The sequence below is a fragment of the Anas platyrhynchos genome, chromosome 3 (assembly GCF_047663525.1).
Source record: "Anas platyrhynchos isolate ZD024472 breed Pekin duck chromosome 3, IASCAAS_PekinDuck_T2T, whole genome shotgun sequence".
NCBI classification, from domain to species: domain Eukaryota; kingdom Metazoa; phylum Chordata; class Aves; order Anseriformes; family Anatidae; genus Anas; species Anas platyrhynchos.
In genome coordinates, this window is record NC_092589.1 from 72,656,240 (window position 1) to 72,676,314 (window position 20,075).

General features: G+C 40.8%; 1 protein-coding gene across 2 annotated transcripts in view; it reads left to right on the forward strand.

The window, feature by feature from the left end:
* CDK19 (cyclin dependent kinase 19) overlaps positions 1-20,075 on the forward strand; it is a 111,388-nt gene that overhangs the window by 49,258 nt on the left and 42,055 nt on the right. For both annotated transcript variants that reach the window (XM_027454709.3, XM_038175800.2), the window contains one exon: positions 2,674-2,814. In XM_027454709.3, the coding sequence (XP_027310510.1) occupies positions 2,674-2,814 (141 nt within the window). The remainder of the gene's footprint in view (positions 1-2,673; positions 2,815-20,075) is intronic.

Sequence of the window (20,075 nt, forward strand, 5' to 3'; positions counted from 1 at the left end):
AGATCCTCAGAGCCCTGAGGATCCCCACTAAATGACAATGCTATGAGGATTGAGAGAAACAAGGTCACTTAAGTAGCTGAGCTGAAAGCAGACAGAAAGGAGCCTTTGACTGGGACAAACCAGCACATGAGCAAGATGATGTAGGATGATGTATCTAGGTGGTATTTGACAGTCAAGAAAGAGCAAGCTCGTCCCTTCCAAGTTCTGAAGTGGTAGCTTGAGCTAGGAGGTCTGGATGAGAGGCAGGGTGCTTTACCTTAGCTCTGCATTGATACAGTTGTGCTAGCTCTGGTTTAGAGGTACCTCACATTCAACATAAGGCTGGATACCTGCCTCAAAAGTTCATGTAGGCCTGCTCATGGAACAGCAGAAAAAGAGGAAACCTTCCCATCCTGTACCCTCACAAAAGTCTTGCTCCAGTGGGTGGCCTTGGCATGCTACTAGTTGCTTCATTAATAAATAGCATCCTGCTCCTTTGCAGCTCTCCCATTACTTTAAAAGTCTTAGTGCTTTAATATTTCAAGGGACAAAGCCTTCAGCGCAGTGTTCATGGTTCATTTGAAGAAAGTTAGCAACAACGAGAGGGCAGGGACAGAAAGCAGGGGCCCCACCTAGTGCCTTTGCACTCAGGGGATGCAGCTGAGACAGCTCTACTGGGGCAGGAAGGGTAGAGTTCCTCCTGAAAGTACCAGGTGCTGATTTAGTCACGTTGTGGCCTGGGAGAACCTTTGCAATTTCATTTTCTGTGTTCCTGTATTATAATGGTTTTTGTGGATCCTAGTCAGTTTTTAAATAGGCATAAAAATCTGTTTTAATCTGTTTTAGTGGTTGCATGTGCATTGTTTTACCAGGGTTGAGCTTGGTTTAGGGCACTGTGTGTTGTGTGTAACCCATGACTTTTGGTGCTGCTTTTTTTTTTTTTTTTAATACTGTGTATTAATAAAGATAATAATTTTGGATGTTAGAGTATGGTTACTGCTTTGTAAATCATACTGTAATTACCCACAAAGGTGGTTATCCTGTGAGCATTGTACAGTACTGGAAGGTAGGGGCTCCCAGTTGAAAATGTGACACAAGATCACTTTGTGACATGAGAAAACTCTTCTGGAGAAGTAATTCCTTTAAGCTTTCCACTATACTTTTAAGAGTGATTGCATAATTACAGAATCAGATACTGAGAGCTTTGTTTGCTGGTTCTCATTTATATATTAATCTAATATTCTTGCAGATTTCTTTAAAACTTTTTAAATATACCGACAGCCACTGTTGTGTTACATGTAGTAGTGAAAAGATCCATGGACACTTTAATTTTAATAGGGACTAAGCAGGTTTTTTTATTTACTTTTTTTAAAAAAAATCTCTTTAAACAATATCTACACATTTACCAGGTGCAATTTAACAGTGACTGAAGCGTTAAGAGTGGCTGAAGTTCGATGAAAGCCAGAGGTGACATTAACCTGTAACCACTTTCCTTGGGATTGTTAGTGACAGATGTAGTGGAGGGTGCTCTTGGCGGGAGCAGAGGTCTAATGAAAGCATGGCCATTGACTATCTCTTACGTTTGGAGGGGGATGATCTCGAGCTAGACAAATCCTGTTTTAAAAATTGGGTAATCAGTAGTCTTGTTGCTGTACAGATTAGCATTTTGAATCACTTTCATTAAAAATGCAAGCTGCTTTTGCAGCTTCTGTCTCACAAAAAGCACATAATTGGAAACTATTTTGTTATTTGCGATGCTTCTTTGAACCTCCTTCAAAAAGGGTGCATATTTTTTCATCTGAATGAATGGATTTCGTTGTTTGCTTAATGACAGTATGTTGAGATTGCATAGCCCCTTGAGTAGCATCACCTCACCTGAGGATTGAACAGGTAGAAGGGCCTCACCCCGCTCGTTACATGGTGCAGCAAAACCAAAACTAACCCATCATCTCCATGTTGATCTTACAATAAATATTAATTAGTGTATGAATATTTCATGATCTCTCAGCAGTCTTTTCATTATCTTTTTTTCATTCTTTCAACTGACTAATGCGAGGGTCCCTTTTTGCATTCCATGGTTTCAAGTGGTATTTGTCCTCTTGTGGACTGACTGACTTCTGTAATCCAGGAATGACTTGCTTGTCATCATCAATGAAGTATACGGCCAAAACTTGGAAGTGGGAATGTAACCGTTTTTAGATGTTTTCACATAATCTCACCCTAATGACGTGGGATTTTGTTTCATCTTTCTCTGCTGGATTCTGATTTTGGGAGAAATGCTAAAGTGTAGTGATAGGTACTCTGTCCTGGGTGGTTTTGGAGGGTAAGGAAGGGGGTGAGAGCATAGAGCACAAGCCCCTTTCCAGTATATGCTGCTGGTTTGGAAACTTCTGATCTAGCAGTGGTGTGGGTAAGAGGATCCCCAGTGGGTAGGAGGGAGGGAGGAGAATGTCCAAGAACTTTTACTGGAGGTAAGTAGCCAGTCTTCAGAAGTTATCAAAAGCTTGACACCTATTTTTAAAGCAACTTGGAAGATAAAAACAATTTAAGAAAATTCGAAGTACATCACTATTACTTTTAATTGCAAATTTCAACAAACTTTGTATTTCATTTCATTATTTAGTGTTACTATTAAAAAAAATAAAAAATTTTGTTCTTTAACAAGCTTCATGTTTCTACCTGTTTTATTTCTAGCATATTATCAAGTTTCACCGTGCCTCAAAAGCAAACAAAAAGCCCATGCAGCTGCCAAGATCTATGGTTAAATCACTACTCTACCAGATCCTTGATGGAATCCATTACCTCCATGCAAACTGGGTGCTTCACAGAGATCTGGTAAGTGTTGCATGCTGCACCTGGTTAAGGAAGTTTCACGTGCCTGTCATGGGGTAGGAAGAGAAAAGTCCCTATTAGTAGTCTTGCATATCGATCCGTACACTCTTCCTGTTATTGTTGTGGGAGACCGATGGGGGTTTTAAACATGAAAACAAACAATGTTTTTACATTGTTCTTGTCTGAGTCATCTGAGCCCGGACAATGACACTAGATCCGGTGAAAGGGCTGCAGATATCAATATCCGAAAACAGTACATGAGCCAGCTGGTATACATTCATTGAACTTTCTTATAGGTTTGTGCACGACTTTGAAAAGGCACTTTGGAAAGTGATTGATACTCTTGTACATTGTTTGGCTTACGTGCAAGTTACCATAAAAGCTAGTGAAAGAGGAGTTTTTTCGTGGAGTATTTCTTTTCCATGTGATATTTTTTTCTGACCGTGGGAAGAGAACTTTGAAAGAGTTGTCATCGTAGAAATTTCTCATGACCTGAAGTGGCTCTTTAAGTTGATTGCAGATTACGAGGGCAGCCAGTTGCCTTGTCTTAGTTACCCTTTCCCCTTGAAGTTTCCCACCACTCATAATACTTAAGTGAGTTGCTCTCAGTGGTTACAAAAAGGGGAATATTCATATGGGTAGAGTGCCTGCTGCCACATACATTACAATGAGAATTTTTGGTGTGAGACAAACAACATGGTGGTTAATACAATAAATCTGTTAGTAGTTATGCTGCCTTGGTAGAGTAAGATCCATAGTAGGTATGGTGGGAAATAAAATGTGATCTGTGTATGAAGCCGCTGTCTTCATTTGGTTGGATATTTCTCATTTGCTTTGGTAAATCAAACCAGGGATGCAAGTCCAGGAGCTTATAATCACTGTTGTAGTTTAATAAGTAAATATAGAGTGTTCTCAAGTTTTTTGATAATAGTTATGGGGCTTATATTCATTTTTGGATGCAGGTTGAATGTTTTGTTAAAAGGTTATGAATAAGTTAAGACAGCCCCAGAATGGAAGTTACAGATGTCTTCTGAAATAAATTTAATTTTAGTCATAATACCTGGTAACAGTGGCCAGAATTGGGGCTTAGGTTTTGGTATGGATCATTTTTTACCTCGTTCTCTGGGATTTGTTGTTGATCTTTCTGTGAAATTCCAGATGTTAGTATATTTGTAGGCTTTATTTTTTCCTTTGGAAGAGTAGCCATGAGCAAAAGCAGGAAGCAAGTACAACTCTCATGCTACCATTATTGCTTTCCTAAGGAGACAGCTGCTGTTTTGCCTGATTTCTGAGATGTAAGATACAGTTAAAAGGAACACCTGATAAGTCTATATTCAGCTGTGTGTAAAACTTATGTATTCATGGAACTATGAAGTATATATGCAGTCAAATGCCATGCATGAACTTGTTATCTTGATAGGAAATACAAGATGGTATTTAGGATAACAACAACAAATACCCTTGTAGTGGGTTTACCCCCACTACAACCCTAGAGAATTTTCTTTTAAGTGTTTGTATTTCCAGCCTGCAACACCAGGTGTTTTGCATGACCAATGCTGCTACTTTACAGGTTGTATTAGATGTTGATGTGTTACAGCAAAGCTGGTGCATACTGTCTCCCACTTTTCTATTTGAACTTTGAAAATGAAGGGCTGCTTTTATGAAAAAGACCATTTTTCATATCATTGGAATGATAGTGCTTGACTGATGTTACATTTGCAAAGGGAGAAAAACAGAAATTTGTGAAGTCCAGTGCGTTCTCGTTATGCAAATAAGTTTAAACTAATTCTTGGTTACCTCAATGAGAGAAAGGAAAAACATTAAAAATTGCTTTGGTACAGTGGTGATTTGAAGGTATATTCGCAATTCTTAGTTTTTTTAATCATTGCAGCTCTCTGAAGGTATTTCAAATCATTGGTTTGTATCTGGAACACCAACCAAGTGATGGTGGTATTCTGCATGTGTCATGTCTGCTCTTGAAATTAGTGTTAATACAATCAGTTAGTAATCAATTTTAATTCAAATAAATGATTATATGTGTATTATTTTTGTTTACACACTCATACCTGTGATTTTTTGCTTCTAAGAATCATATCTCATGCCCAATTTTACTAGGTTCAGCTTCTTGTGTAATAACAAGAACTAAATCTCCAGTGTCATCTTAAGACAAAGCACAGTTCATCTGATGCTTTTTCTCTTAGCTCCTTTAGTTCCACGGGAAAAATATTTTTCTATCTCATACAAGCCAATAATTTTGCATCAAGACACATTGTACTTTCCTGGTTTAATATAACTTTGTTCCTACTATTTTTAGCATGTGTTTGGATGTAGACCAAAGATGGTGACATCCATAAAAGTCGTGTTATGCTTATTTCATTGCTTTTTTTTTATTTGAAAATCAGGTTCTCTAAGAATATATTGTGTAATATTAGTTAAATTCTCCTCGGCCACAGAAATTACCTCTTATTTAACAAGTGTTGCAATAAAAAAACAAACATGAGAGGTTAGGTACTTGCTTGGAGGTATTTGAGGAACAGGGTTTAAATCTTAAATTGGTTTTGTCTGAAATCAAAAGACATTGTAAAGAAGATAGAACACCAAACGTGGTTTAAAAAAAAATCTCATCCTCAATGGATACCTTAAAATTGTTGCCTTAAAGTTATTTTTAAGATCAGCAAAATTGTTATAGAGTGATAATATAGACCTGCAATATGCATCATCATGTCCTTGGGCTGAGCTAAGGGATAGTTTCCACCACAAGGAGACAGTCTCAGTCTCCTCTTCAGTACCACCAAGGCATTGCCACCCATTTTAATTAGCTGGTGGATGACACTCGTCTAACTCATAGTAAGCTTATTCAGGAAGTTAAATGTGGAGCAAGTATTTGCTTTTCTCCTGAAGCATGAATTTTCTGTGGGGCTAGCTACCTGAACAATCTCACTGGGAGGTGGGATGTGTGCAGGAGCTGCTTGGTGCAAGAGCAGCATGAGATTGCAGAGAGTGGCAGAAAGCAGAACAGGTTGTTCTGGCATCACCTACCAGTAGAACGGATCAATTTATTGCTAAAATGCGCTTTTTTTAAACTTAGGTGAAAGTGCAAGTGTGTTTAACAGATCTAGTTCCATTGCAATTCTAAATTTGTGTCTGCCTTTAATCTCTTCTGGTGTAAAATTTATGTCAGATTAAACTGTCAACACAAGTCCAAATTCAGAAAAGCACCCAAACTGAGGCAAATTATAGTACCAGAGAAGCTTGTACTCAGACTTCTAGAAATATAAAAATAATTTAAGGTCGTGTGTAGTTTAATTTCTTGTAATGTTAGGGATACTTTGTTTCTGGTTTTCTCATCCTGAATGGTGCTAGCTGGCTTTCAGGTATAATTTTTTTCACTAAGCTGTTAAAGTCTGTCATTTTAAAAATACTTTGCAGTCACTTTCTGTACTTCTGGATTCAAATCAGTGCAGAATATGGGACAGGATTGTTAGGGTTTCTGATAGGTTTGGGTAGCATGGTGTCCGTTTATTCAGCGTGGAATTGATGTAAGTCTATAAAAACACATACATTTGCTGTCCTCTCAAGTCACCTGGAATGCTATTTGGTTATCGGATTGTGTGTTGTTGGGGGAAGAGAATTTTGTATTTTCCTGCTTCGCAGAGGCATCTGCAAATGGAGATCTTCCACTACCGTTCGCAGCGTGGGTTCATGTAAACAAAGGAAAGGAATTTGGCAGTTTTTCTTGTGTTAATAACCCTTTGGTAGATGCTGTTAGTTGCTCATGGATAAAAACAGGCAGAGACCGTTTCCCTTCGAACTTGATGAAAATCATTTCTATTTGTAATAGGATGTATCCTCCTGGAGGGGGACGTTATCTACAAGAGGATTTAAGTGCACAGAAACCATGCGGAGGAATTAATTTAAGATTCTGCTCATGTCCTTGAGCCTGTCTCTAGAATAATGCCTAATGTTGTTAAAACTACTGGTTGAAAACAAATGTTGGAGATTAAGAGAAATGAGGATTTAGTTTTTCTCCCCTAGGATCATGTTAAATAGTTGCTTTCAGCATTCTGAGATTGGAAACTTGCTGGTTGTAGTAGACCTGCAAGATTAACTTGACAAAATGAGCCACCCTCCTGAAGTGTTTTTGTTATTTTATTAAATACTTGTTGACTAATAACTTCCCAGCTTTTCTCCTTTGCCTCTCTGCAGCTTGAGAACATTTAAATTGACACCGTGTGTCATTTTACAATTAAGGAGATGCACTTATAGCAGAAAAAAAAATCTCCGAAGAGATGGAACAAAGCGATATGGGTGAAAAGGCTCGGCAGCTGACACGCCTGCAGACTCGCAGCTCTGATTTGCATAGAGAGGGCAGAGTCAACATGTTCTGACAAAAGGTGTCCGTGAGTCGTAACGTTGCAGGGATGTACAGCATTCCATTTCATCCTAATCATCTGTGTGATTCCTTCTTCGGAGAAGCTGTAGGTGTTTCAAGCACAAGGCGGCGGAGATTCTAGACGAGGTGCTTCCCTCAGCTCTTTGATGTACGAGTTGCAGGAGGCTGTGCTGCCTCTGCTCCTTCCTGCTCCTCTGTGCTCCTCTTCTTCCAAGCTGGGGGCTGCAAAACTAAGCCAACTTAAAAGGAGACTCCTAAGGAAAGTGTTGGTCTGTGTGCGAGTGCATTCCTTGATCTGGTTCAGCGTGCAGTTACACAAATGCTGGCGTTAGATGGATACATGGGCAAGGTGTTTTGTGTGTGGGAACCAAGTGGACAAGGATCTTCATCTTCCATCTTCAGTGCCACTGTCTTTTTTTGCTGGCAGTGTTACATTTAGGATCTATAATCCTCCCCCTGAAGCAAATTCTGGTTGTAGGGTCCTTACGCACTACTGAACAGCACTGCTGGTGGTAATATGCAGTGAAAAAGGCAGCTGTAGTGTAAGCTTAAGAATTGTTTTTGTCACTTAGAGAACAAATTTTTAGGGTTTTGAAGGTAATAAGCACATCAGCTGAGTGTCTTGTTGGTTTATGACTAAGAGATGTTGGATAGAAATCAAAAATGGGGAAGGAAAACAGGTAAAAGGACTCCCAGTGAGAAACTAAAACAAAGATGGGTATTTTCAGAAGACAGCTAAAGGAGAGAGCAAGGAGGAGGGAGAACCAGTGAAAGCCTTCCTCTTTCTGCAGTTCTGGTTTCCAGCGGTCTCTGTGTATGTGCCCTGTGAGCTACACCACTGTGCATCATTTTCCTCGCTGAAGGCTTGCTTTTCTCAGGATTTCTGTCATGTTCCACCCCATCATGCCAGTCACACCCAAATCTCACCTGCGCTGGCCATTCCTCACTACTTCAGCTGCAAGGTGGGGCTGAGCTGGTGATACTTCCATGCCCACGTGTATTTCTCAGTGTAACCTTTTCTCTCCAAAGCAACTTTCTGCCTTTTACTTCAGTAAATTCACTTTGTAGATTTGGTTTCCCAGTGTGCAGCTCCCTGCTTTTTGTTTTTCCTGCCTTTGTTTTTAGCTTTCATCATCGTTTGCACCTCGCTGCCTCTCCCTGGCCAGTACAAAGCTTCAGACTAACAAAAATGAGTAGGGAGGATCGTTTCCCTTTCCTAGCAAGTGCAGCATCCTAGGGAGCAGGCTGGGACCAGAGCATCTTCCTGGCTGTGCGTCCCTGCTTTGATCAACTCATCCCAGAGTTCCTCCACGGCAGCAAAAAATCATAGAGGTGGGTTTTAATTTCAGACAGCAGATGACCACTTTTTCTTTTTTTTGGGGGGGAGGGGACAGAGGACAAATCCAACGGTGGTAGATTAAAACCTTGCTGTTAGTTTTCCATCTCCATTTTTTTTAATTTATTTAACCATCCCCATATCTCTTAAAGCAGGGGGGAGGAATCGCGTTCTTCACTGCACTATGTCATCTGCATTAGCTGATGCTATTTTCATTGAGTGCTTAAGCTAATCAGTTTGTGCTTCTTCCCAGAGTGGATTACAAAGCGCTCATGTGCTTCTGTCACCTGCAGAATTTAGGGAGTGCTAATCTAGTGATTTTTGGTGGAAGGACACAGCAGACAGCTGAGGTATGATATAATTTTGAGCCAGCGTGTCTCTTCATATAGAGATTGATCATCCTAAAGGCAGCATACAGACAGACACGTAAGCTCCCAGATCCAGGCTTCTTAACAGGACCCCCAAATAGCCAGCTGTTGCAGCAACAAGCCCAGTGCCTTTCTTTCAACGAGGGCATCTTTAGCAGAGCCACCAGAAGCCAGTGCAGTGGTTGGTGCTGGTTCAAGCTGGCCTGAATGGTGCGTGGAGCAAGCTTTGGTATTGCAGCCCAGCATCTCCTGTGAAGCTGGAAGATGCAGTGGTTGTTCTCTTACGGGATTGCCTGGAGGTTGCAGCCAGCTGAAGCCTCTCCTTTTCCCCCTCTTGGAAGGGGGAATCCTGAAGTGAATTGACCCAGCCGGGTGACTTTCTGCGGGGATCGGCAACTTCAGCCTCCCTCAAGGGCTCAGCACCTTCAGGAATCCTTCAGCTGACTGGTGTTTCCATCCAACTCCGCTGATAATTTGTGATATTAAAAAAAATCTATTATTAAATCATTCAGAAAATTATCCAAATGAGTATTTTCGATGACCCTTCATGGTATTTGTATAGGATAGCAACATTTCAGTAGGCTTTCATCGTTTCAATTTTAATAAATCCAATAAAGCTCCAGCTCTTTTCAGATTTCCAGTTGACCGGCTGGCTTTTAAGGCAGTCATCATTTCCTTGTAGTACTGCTCCTCCAGCCGTGATGTAAATCTGCAGTCTCGTATCGTGGACCCTGCTCTGAACTTTGCTCTCACATTACACAACTCATTTAACCTGCCTGAGCCTCCGTTTCCCAATCTGGTAGCTATTTCTGGCTTTAATTTGTAGCTTACTGCTTTATGGGCTACCAAATCTTTGAATGAAAGCGGCGTATGTGTGGTTTATGTCATTAGCTTTTTTTTTTGTTTGATACTCTTACCCTAATGAGACGGAAGTATTAACAAAGGCGAGGAATTAAAGTAAATTACACGTTGTATGAAGACATCAAAAAAATAGAAAAAAAATATATTTAAGTGGATACTGATGTTTTACCTCTGCTTTCATGTCAAAGCCTTTGAAATGAGGAGAGACTCGTAGTGCTTATTCCTACTGGTTTATAACACTAAAATACTCTGTCTTCTAAATCCCTTGGCCCTCCCAAGAAGTTTTTCCAGGCCAGTAAATAATTGAAGCTACCACAACTGCAGCGGGACCGACGTGGGTTTGAACACGCTGCTTGCATGTCACCAGGCAAGCGAACTGTGCTTCTGAAAGACAAACCGTGAAATGATGTGTGCGGGAACCCCCAGTTTCACCAGCACTTCTAAAAAAAAAAAAAAAAAAAAAAAAAAGGATTTTTCCAGGCTGATATCAGAAGTAAATTTAGCTGTGGGCTGCTACAGCCCTCTCCTGCCAGCCAGGAATGCCCCTGCCAGGGACCGTGTGCTGGCTCGGGAAGCCTCTTGGCCCCACATGCCCTCTCAGGCAGCCCGGCTCCTATAAATAAGTAACAGGTCATCCTGCCTGCCAGTGTCTTCACACTCTTATAAATGGTTTCTAATTGTCATCCTCGCCGTTTTGTGGCCAGGGCTTGCGTGTAAGTGTGTGAGAGAAGGGTGGGTGAACGTGGGCCTACACGTGCTCCTGGCTGACGCTCCTGCCTAGCCCCGTGTGGTGCTCTGCAGGCAGGGTTAGGGCCTCTGAAGCTGGTACTGCTCCATCTGTGCGATCCCTTTACTGTGAAGGGGACTGTCGGCTGTCAAAAAAACTTATTAGTGATTATACACAGCTCATAGATTTTCCAAAATAAAGGAAAATCTCTCTGTATTCGAAGAGAGAGGCTTTAGAAAGTGAGCTGAATTTGGTGTTTGAAAGATTAACGCAAGAAAGACTAACACAATTTTCTTCTTTCAGATCCCTTTAGAGAGAGAAGATACATTTATTTTATTTTATTTTTTTTAATTTACTGCTGAGGAACAGCAGTGTATGTGTGCTTATATATTTGTCAGTGTGCATGTGTGCTTCCAGATAGATAAACAAACCTAAAGTTTTACGTGCTGAAGAGCAAACAGTTCTATCAGCCTATGCTTTTCTTCTTTTTCAAAATGTTCAGGCTGGTTTCTTCTCCTTGATAACCAAAGACAGGATGCATGGGGCTGGCACAGAGCTGCACCAGGCTGGATATGAGGAGAAAAGTCTGTACCATGAGAGTGGTCAAACACTGGAATCAGCTTCCTGGGGAGGTAGTTGAAGACCCAAACCTGTCAGTGCTCAGGAGGCGTTTGGATAGTGCCCTCAGTAATATGCCCTAAAGCAGGATGGTCTTTGTAGGTCCCTTCATACTGAGCTATTCTACTCTATGTATTGAGGGGCACTTAGAAATGACACATTTCTCATTACTCAGAACTTTGTTTTCTCCTTCAGTTGTAAAAACTGATCGTCACCTGGTGTAGAACGACTCGAGAAGACCCACACAGGGTTATCGCATCCATTGAGTATGTGGAAACAACAATTTTTCAGAGATTGACTAATGCATACCTTTGGTTGCTGGCAGGAGTATTAAGAAGATGTTTGTAGATTAATTTTTACTAATAAAAATAATTGCAGTTGAAGAAAAATGTTTTGCCCCAGGTTCTGAAACAAGCTTACGCCCATAAAACCCTGACTGGATATAAATTCAGATGAGTCAGAAGAAACAAAGGTACTGATTTAATGTTCTTTTGGCTGGGGCTTGCTGCTAAAGTCAACAGATGACATATGGTTCCTGTGAGCTTCGTATGTCTTTTCCTGAGGTAGGAAAAGGGCGAGAAGGGAACAAAAATACGAAAGTAATGCCAGAATTTATTTATTTATTTTTCCGGTAAAGGGAAAACAGAAGGAAAATGTCATCTTTTCCGATAGCCTCAATTCAGGACCTGTCCTCTCTGGGAAGCTTTCTAGTAAATCCACGATGCATTTATCGTGCTGGTGCAGCTGACCCTTGGAGGGAGCCAACTGAGCTTTATGTTCCAAATGAGAAATGCAAAGCTCTTAGAAGTTTTTCTTTTAAAAACTATCACTTTTTTCCCCCTTGAAGAAAGTAGCTTTTCCTGGGCTGATATCAATGTCTGCAAGGTTATCTGTCAGATCTTTTCTTTTTGGATTCGCTGCTCTTTCTGAACAGGGTTAAAAGGGTTGTCACCACATCACTGGCATGTTCTTACTTACAATAATAAAATTTTGGGAAGCTTAGCTATCTTCAATGATTTTAACTCGTTCGAAGTTATATGAAACAGGGAAATGTTCAAGAACATGAACCATACAGATGAGAATACAGCGTTTTCATTTTTCCTTGCATTTGTTCGTGTTGCTTGCCTTCTTGTGCATTCTCTTACACATTTCTCTTCATTTGCAAGCATGCCGAAGTCATTAGTGCTCTGCTAAGATGTTGTAATAACGTTGCAAATTGTCTTGCATTTCAATGAAGTATCTTTGATCCAGGATCCAGTAAGCAGCAGTGACTAACAAAGGCCGTTAATTTCTTTCTCAGTTTGATTCTGTGTGAACCTTGTCAGAGAAACTTACCCTGCTGCACTAAGTGGCTGCTGGGCTGGGATTTCACTGACAGCTCATCTCAAGGCCTCGCTGGCTCCTCCAGCATCCCTCCTTTTCTGCTTTCTGCCTGATGTTTCAGGAATTATCGTCCCTACTGTAGCTGCACTATCAAACTCTCTGTACACCAAACCCAGGTGGTAACAGGATTTTTCTTCAACCATTTCAGTTCTTTCTTTGCTATTCTGTTTCTCTGCTCTCTGCAAGTTAAAGCCCATCTGGATGTGTGACAGGCGTTTAGACAGGCCCCTATTCCCCTTCACTCACTGCCCCAGTGATACCCAAGCACAACTAAATTTTATCCTCACTTGTCTTTTTAGTGTCTTGGGGGAGCACTTACCCAGCAATTCAGTAGCTTCCTGTGCTACTTGGTAAAGTACAAAAAGAAAAATCATCACAAAAGCACAAAAAGCGGTGTAGAAATTCTTTTGTTCTATTTAACGAAGCTAATAACGTCTTAAAAAATGCTTTTTTATATTGGGATTGTGATACTGCAGTCTCAAACAAATGTCACACCCCCAGAGGTAATCCCCCACTGTGTTGCTTTGATTCTCATTGGTATAATAAGCATTAAGTGAAAGGATTTTTATATTAGTTTTATTTCTATTTAACCACTTCTTTATGGAGTTTTACTTTTTTAAAAAAGTCCAAATAGCAATAAAAATTAAATAAGATGGTATTAAGTGTTTGTACTTGCTCAAATATTGAGCCAAAATCCCAACCTGTAACGTGGTTATGTTCTCTATAGCTGCTGTTCTCACATATAACTCATGTCTGTGAAAATAATTCTGCAGACAATATTTTGCATTCCTAAATTCCCCTCGGTGTTCAGCTGCCCAAGCCATTTTGTCTTCTGCTGTAATCGCTGCCAAAGAGTGGGTTTTTCACAAATGTGTCTTTCTGTTCTGAATTTTTTCTTGATTCCATGAAACATGCTTGTACATTTTTACTTTGATTTGCCTTTAATATAATTACTTTTGATGTAGCAGTTGTGGATGGTGATTCTTAGAAGTATGTCTGTGAAATCCAGTAGGCTACATTTTAATGAGCTGATATTGACTTGTAATGCTATGAAAATTATTTTTATGGCCGTTGAACTGGGGGTACGATGAGCTGTTTGCCAGCTCAGCTGAAAGTCAGGCTCTAAATGGGACCCTTAAGTTGGTTTTACTTCTCTAAATTCGAGATGTGAATTTCAGGCTCAGCCCTAGATCTGCTTGCCTGTCAAGCAGATCTTAATTTGAATTCCTGGTAGTTGAAAGCAAGAGAGTTGCAGACTCATTTAATTCTTGGATAACGTTTGTGCTCCCAATACTGGTTATCTTGGTAGGATAATAATTTCACAGTCTCTTCTTGCTTATTCCTTTTTCTTCAATAATATGTAGTTTGCTAAGATTCCCACAGTCCTTGTCACTCATCATTTTTATTTTTGCTTCATCGGGAAAACACTGGATCCTCACCTCTCCCTCTGTGGGCTTGTGTGCACAGCAGCGCTCAGGAAAGCATTAATTAACTGTTGAAATAGGTCACCTAAATCACACTAGCCTTCTTTGGGGATGCTCTGAGCAGCCTGAAAACCCAAGCGGTGCTCGATGTGGCTGTCCCACGTGAAGATGCTGCAGTCTGGGGCCGTCCTGCTCTGCGCTCGCATCAGTCGTCTGCTGTCGGTGCGCTCATCTCCAGCCCAGAGACGGTGCGGGCTGCTGCAGGCTGCAACGCCTTCACCTGCTGCAGCTGTTTTCCTTGGTGCACGCAACTTGGAACCCTCCTTCGGTATGTAGGTAGTCTTAATTTAGGGTAGTCGAAAATCCTAGCCTAACGCTGAGGGTATGGCTGCGTGAACAAGTTGCAGCAAGGCAGCCGAGGGCGTGGGTTTGCACGGCGGTAGCCGCTCTGTGCTAACTGCTCGCCACGTGGTTCTGTCCTGCAGAAGATGCACAGTCCTTTGATACACTGCTTAATAAGAGTAAGACAAAATGGCCCAATATTTACCATTATTACAACTGGACAGATACTGTGGTATTTTTCAAGTGTCTCTTTTACATTGTTTCTGACGGTTATTTCATTAAAATGTTGGTAACTAAGATATATGATGACTTCTTGGCATATTTTTTTTCTGATTGATGCCCATATGTTGGGCTTGTAGAGCTCAGCTTGACTGATCCTTTAGGGCACAGTCCTCTAGTTCACGTCTAGTTTAGTGTTTAACATGTGACAATCACTTCAGTCTCACAAAAATGGTGTTCAGGAGCAGGGTTCAGTCTCCTTTTCATTTTACTAATACCAGAGTTCAAGTTGCCATGTCAGCTGATAGCTTTTGGATTTTTAATAGTAGGGACAATACAGTCGTTAAATCTCTTACCGACTCTAGTAAAGCTTCCTTAGGCTTTCACCCTGTTCTGAAGTTTGCAACTTGACTATTTCCAAAATGCTTGTTGCAAATACAGGGAAGAATTTTAGCTGGTGGGCACAGCATATGCAAAATATAAGACAGAGTACGTTGTGGTTTAACCCAGCAGGGAGCTGAGCATCACACAGATACTCGCTCACTCCCTCCTCAGTGGGATGAGGAATCCCACTCAGAACTGGAAATCTGGAAAATCAGAAAAAAATGTAAAACTTCGGGCAGCCTGGGCCAGCTGTCCTGGCCGTGTCCCCTCCCAGCTCTTGGGGCACCCCCAGCCTCCTCGCTGGCTGGGCAGCACCAGGAGCAGGAGAGGCCTCGGCTTTGTGCTAGCACTGCTCTGCAGCACTGAAATATCCCCGTGTGATGAAGATATGGGTGATAACAAATCCAAAGCATGGCATTGTGTGAGTAAGACCAGTAACTCTGTCACAACTGAAACCAGGACATACGTCCATAGAGTAAAAGTGCTCCTATGGTATGTTCTGAAAGCGAGTTTTTTTCAGAGATAACTAGTTGCACAGCAGGCTTTTTAGAAGTTATAATCTGGCTTTGAGGAATAGGAGTTGAGCCCCTAGCCTATTTATGCAGTTTGAAAAATAATAATAAAAAAAAAATCCCCCAGGGAGTTTATTTGCATTTTAAGCGTTCAGTGTTTTGTGAAAATGTCCAAGGACTTACCGGCAACATCAATAGCAAGGTAAAGCATAAATCTGGAGTGCTAGCAACACAGAACTTTCCCTGATAAGTTGAGGCCACTTTGCTGCCACTGGGACAATCACGTCTTTCTTTGAAAGTGTTTGGAGTTGTTTAATTTAAAAAATAAAATAAAATAAAAAATTAGGACAGCTTGACCTGCCACACTTGAACACACTCATGTTTTTGGCGTGAATCACAGAACGTTTCTCAGGAATTGGCGGTATCTCACAGCCACTGCATGCCTATGCAAGTTGTTTTTCATTTTTAAAAATGGCATAATTGTTGAATGGAAAAATATTATAATTAGTTCTGAACTATTTCAGATTTTGGTTTTGGCAGGCACAGCCTTCTTCACAACTCTTCTTTTCTGTTTTCTTTCTTGATGCAAATCTTTCATTTGCTTCCAACTTCCTGCTCCTCTGCCCACGTTCCTGTATCTGTTGATCTACCTTTTGCCATCTCTTTAACATTACTCATATAACCTTGACTCAGCTTTGACTTTCCTGAAATACTCCCCTTTCTTCATCTTCACAGCAGTAATTATTGCTCCTCCCTTTGGCATGCACAACTTCGAGCTCTACAGTGGCTATCGCAGGTAGAATTCTGCATTTCTTACCTTGACCAATATGGGAGGGAAAGCTTGCTCATTCCAGGTGCACTCATCCTCCTTTATTTTAGGATCCAGTTAAAAGTTACCACGCTAATTTGAAAACTTCAGAGATTCATTAAAATGCAAAGAAGGTCTCTAAGTTCTGTTTTTCTGAAGCTGCTGATGGTCCTGACCATGGTGGTTCTGGAAATTGCTATTGGAAAAATCCCTTATGAAATGAGAAGGTGTTTATCCATTTTAAATTGTGTGGACTTTTTGTCCTACATTAAAAAAAAAAAAAAAAAGACAAAAAGCAACTAACCAAAATGCCCAATAACAATTAACTTTCCAGAAATGTTTGTAGTATTTGTGTTATGGGAAGTATACATGAAAACTATTTTTACAGGTGTCAAGCTGATCCCAAATCATCATTAATTAACTTGTAAACATTTTGTGCAGTAAGTTTGTAAATGTGTCTAAAAATCTTCAACCATGGACTTCAGTGTACAACTGGCCTGGGTTATTGATTGATTTTAAAACCTCTTTTCTGCTGAAAACTCGATAAAGGTGTTCCAAATCAATAATTAACTGGCTCTTTCACAAGGTATTAGATACACAGCAGTACAAGATCTAAGAGGAGTCTTGATGTTTACTATAAAACTCTTACAAAAGTATTGCAGATAACTCCAGAGACATGATGAGGTTAATAACAAAATTGATAAAATGGTAGGTTAAAATTTTATAAGATGACTTTGACTTTTTATTTTGTGTGCTGTGTATGTCATTTGAAAGTAGTCAGTCTTCAAAAGACTCCCACAACTTTTGACACCATTTCCCATGGCGTTTTCCTGCAGGCTGCTCAAGGCCTAGGCAAGTGTACGCTTTGTTGGGTTAAAAATGGGCTGGGTGGCTGGGCCCAAAGAGTTGTGGTGAATGGAGCTAAATCCAGCTGGAGGCCGGTCACTAGTGGTGTTCCTCAGGGCTCAGTACTGGGGCCTATTCCCTTCAATGTCTTCATCAATGTTCTGGACACGGTCTTGGTTGCACCCTCAGTAAGTTTGCAGATGACACCAAGTTAGGCCCAAGTGTTGATCTGCTTGAGGGTACAAGGGCTCTGCAGAGGGATCTGGGTGGGCTGAGGCCAACTGTATGAAGTTCAATGTGGCTAAGACCTGCACTTGGGGCATAAAAACCTCATGCAGTGCTACAAGCTGGGGGAATAGTGACTGAAAAGCTGACCAGTGGAAAGGGACCTGAGGGTATTGGCGGACAGCCAGCTGAATATGAGCCAGAAAAGTGCTCAGGTGGCCAAGAGGGCTAACAGCATCCTGGCTTGTATTAGAAATAGTATGGCCCGCAGGTCTAGGGAAGTGGTTGTGCCTCTGTATTATGCCCTGGTGAGGCCGCACCTCGAGTGCTGTGTTCAGCTTTGGGCCCCTCACTCCAAGAAGGACATTGAGGTGCTTGAGTGTGTCCAGAGAAGGGCAATGAAGCTGGTGAAGGGTTGAGATAAGTCTTACAAGGAGTGGCTGAGGGAGCTGGGGTTCTTTGGCTTGGAGAACAGGAGGCTCAGGGGAGATTTTGTCACACTCAATTACCTTAGAGGAGGCTATAGCAAGGTGAGGATTGGGCTCTTCTCTCAAGCACCAAATGGTAAGATGAGGGGAAATGGCCACAGGTTGTGCCAGGGGAGGTTTAAATTGGATATTAGGAGAAATTTCTTTCCCAAAAGGATTGTGCAACGTTCGAGCAGGCTGCCCAGGGAAGCGGTGGAGTCATCATCCCTGGAGGTCTTCACAAAACATCTAGATGTAGAATTTAGTAGCATGGTTTAGTGGTGGACTTGTCAGTACTAGGTTAAAGGTTGGACTAGATGATCTTAGAGGTCTTTGCCAACCTGAATGATCCTATTAACTTTTCTTAAGTTGGCTACCTAAAATATTTAAGCACCACCCGTTTATATCCTGTCAAGAACTACTTTTTGGTTTGCGTTAATGAGTACGAGTAATACCTATCATATTTGTTCATAAAAGCATGTGTTAACGTAATTGTATTTTGATGCATTTCTATTTGGTAGTAAAATAAAAAATAAAGATACTAGCAATATACTAAGGAAATAAACTTCTGGAATCTGAAAGTCTAAATATTGTGAAATAAGTATGTCTAGTGTATCTCCTTCTTCCCTCCCCCTAATTTCTTTTGCACTTCTCCAAAACGGAAGCAAAGAAATTACTTGTTCTTTCCATAAATTATTTTGGCTTGATTGCCAACATCTTTTTTTCTTCAGTTTTCTTTCAGGAGTTAAGATGCAGTTTTGGGACAGAAAGATTAACATTTTTACTAGTTACTGTGCAGCTTTTAACTTTAATGAACTGTTGCCATTTCTATAAACACTTCAAATCACTCTATCAAATATGCTCTGTACAAATGCTCATCTTCAACTTACCTTGGTTATTTTTACTTTGACGGCTGAGAGATGCCGTAAATATTATGCAAGCCTTACATTAATATTCATGAATTTGACAGAGTGTTGTTGATCAATCATACATCGACGTTGTAAATACAGTGAGAAACCGGGGCAGACAGATAAACCCATTATTACTCCGAAGAGATTTCTCCCCTGCTCTGCTGCAACTTGATTATCAGACACGTGGGATCTCTAAACTGGAGAGCCTCTTCATTTGAGTCTTGCAGGTCAGAACAGAAGCATGTTTTCTTGGTGGAGACAACTTTATTGTGAGTACAAGTGAGAATATGCGCTGGAAGCCTCTTAGCTGCTCTACCTGCCTGTGGGCACGCTTTTACCAGTGGCATCCTGTGGTAAATAAGAGATACCTTTATTCCTGCATGAAAAGAAGCAGGCTGTTGAGTGCTTGCTGCAAGATACCACATGATAAGAGTGTGCCCATGGCAGCTCCCCACATGTTAGCTGAGGTGCTGACAGCTCACGCTTTCACTTAGCCCAGATAATTTCTTCATCTAGCTGCATGAATTTCCAAGGCTATTCCAAACGGGTCATTTTGCACCCAAAAACGCCTGTAGAAAAGATTAACAATGTAACTGTGACTGTTGAACAGATACATATGCGAACCATTTTAAAGGGATTTAACCTCATTGATGCTGTTGAAACGTACAAAGACTGCTGCATTTTGGTTGTTTTACCAAAGGTATGAGTGGACAGTGCCTTTCCTACAAGGCACTAAAGTGCCCTGTGAGCTGTTCATGGTCTGGGTTTATAGATTCAAGAACAGGAGGTCTAAGCTCTTGTGCAAACACAGTCTCATTACTTTTCAGTTCCAGTTGCTAGTAAGAGATGCATGGGATAGAAAGGAAGGAGCAGTGTTCACAATTTTCAAATGGTAATACCGTGTGTATACGAAAATGGTATATGAAAAGTCTTTATTTTGAAATCTTGGAGACCCTTGTTTGAAACGAATGGCTGCAAAATAGGCTACAGAAAGACAGCTTCTCTTCTGAGTGAGGAAATATTACAGAAAAGGTGGGGTGTTTTTCTGAGTTAAAACCTGGGAGCTGCAGAAGCAGTTATGGGTAGGGAAACGTACTTTTCGTGCCCAAGATGCCGGTGTACATCCTGGCATTACAGCTTGCCTTGGACTGTGACTGTTGGTACTGAAACACAAGTTACCGATGCCATTCTGCAAACTGAGAACTGTTTTATATTAAAAAAAGATATTGAAAATCAATATTTATCAAGCTGCGTAAGTATTGTGGTAACTGGGAGACCAAAATATTTCTTCTTTCCTAGATAAGAAAACTCAGCTATCTTGGGCTATACATATGGCAGCCAAGTAACTGTAGTAAATGCATGATTTTTTTTTTTTTTAAGGATAATTTGTGGTCTCCATTACTTTCTAAATTGACTTACCAAATCTTAACTTCAAATAGC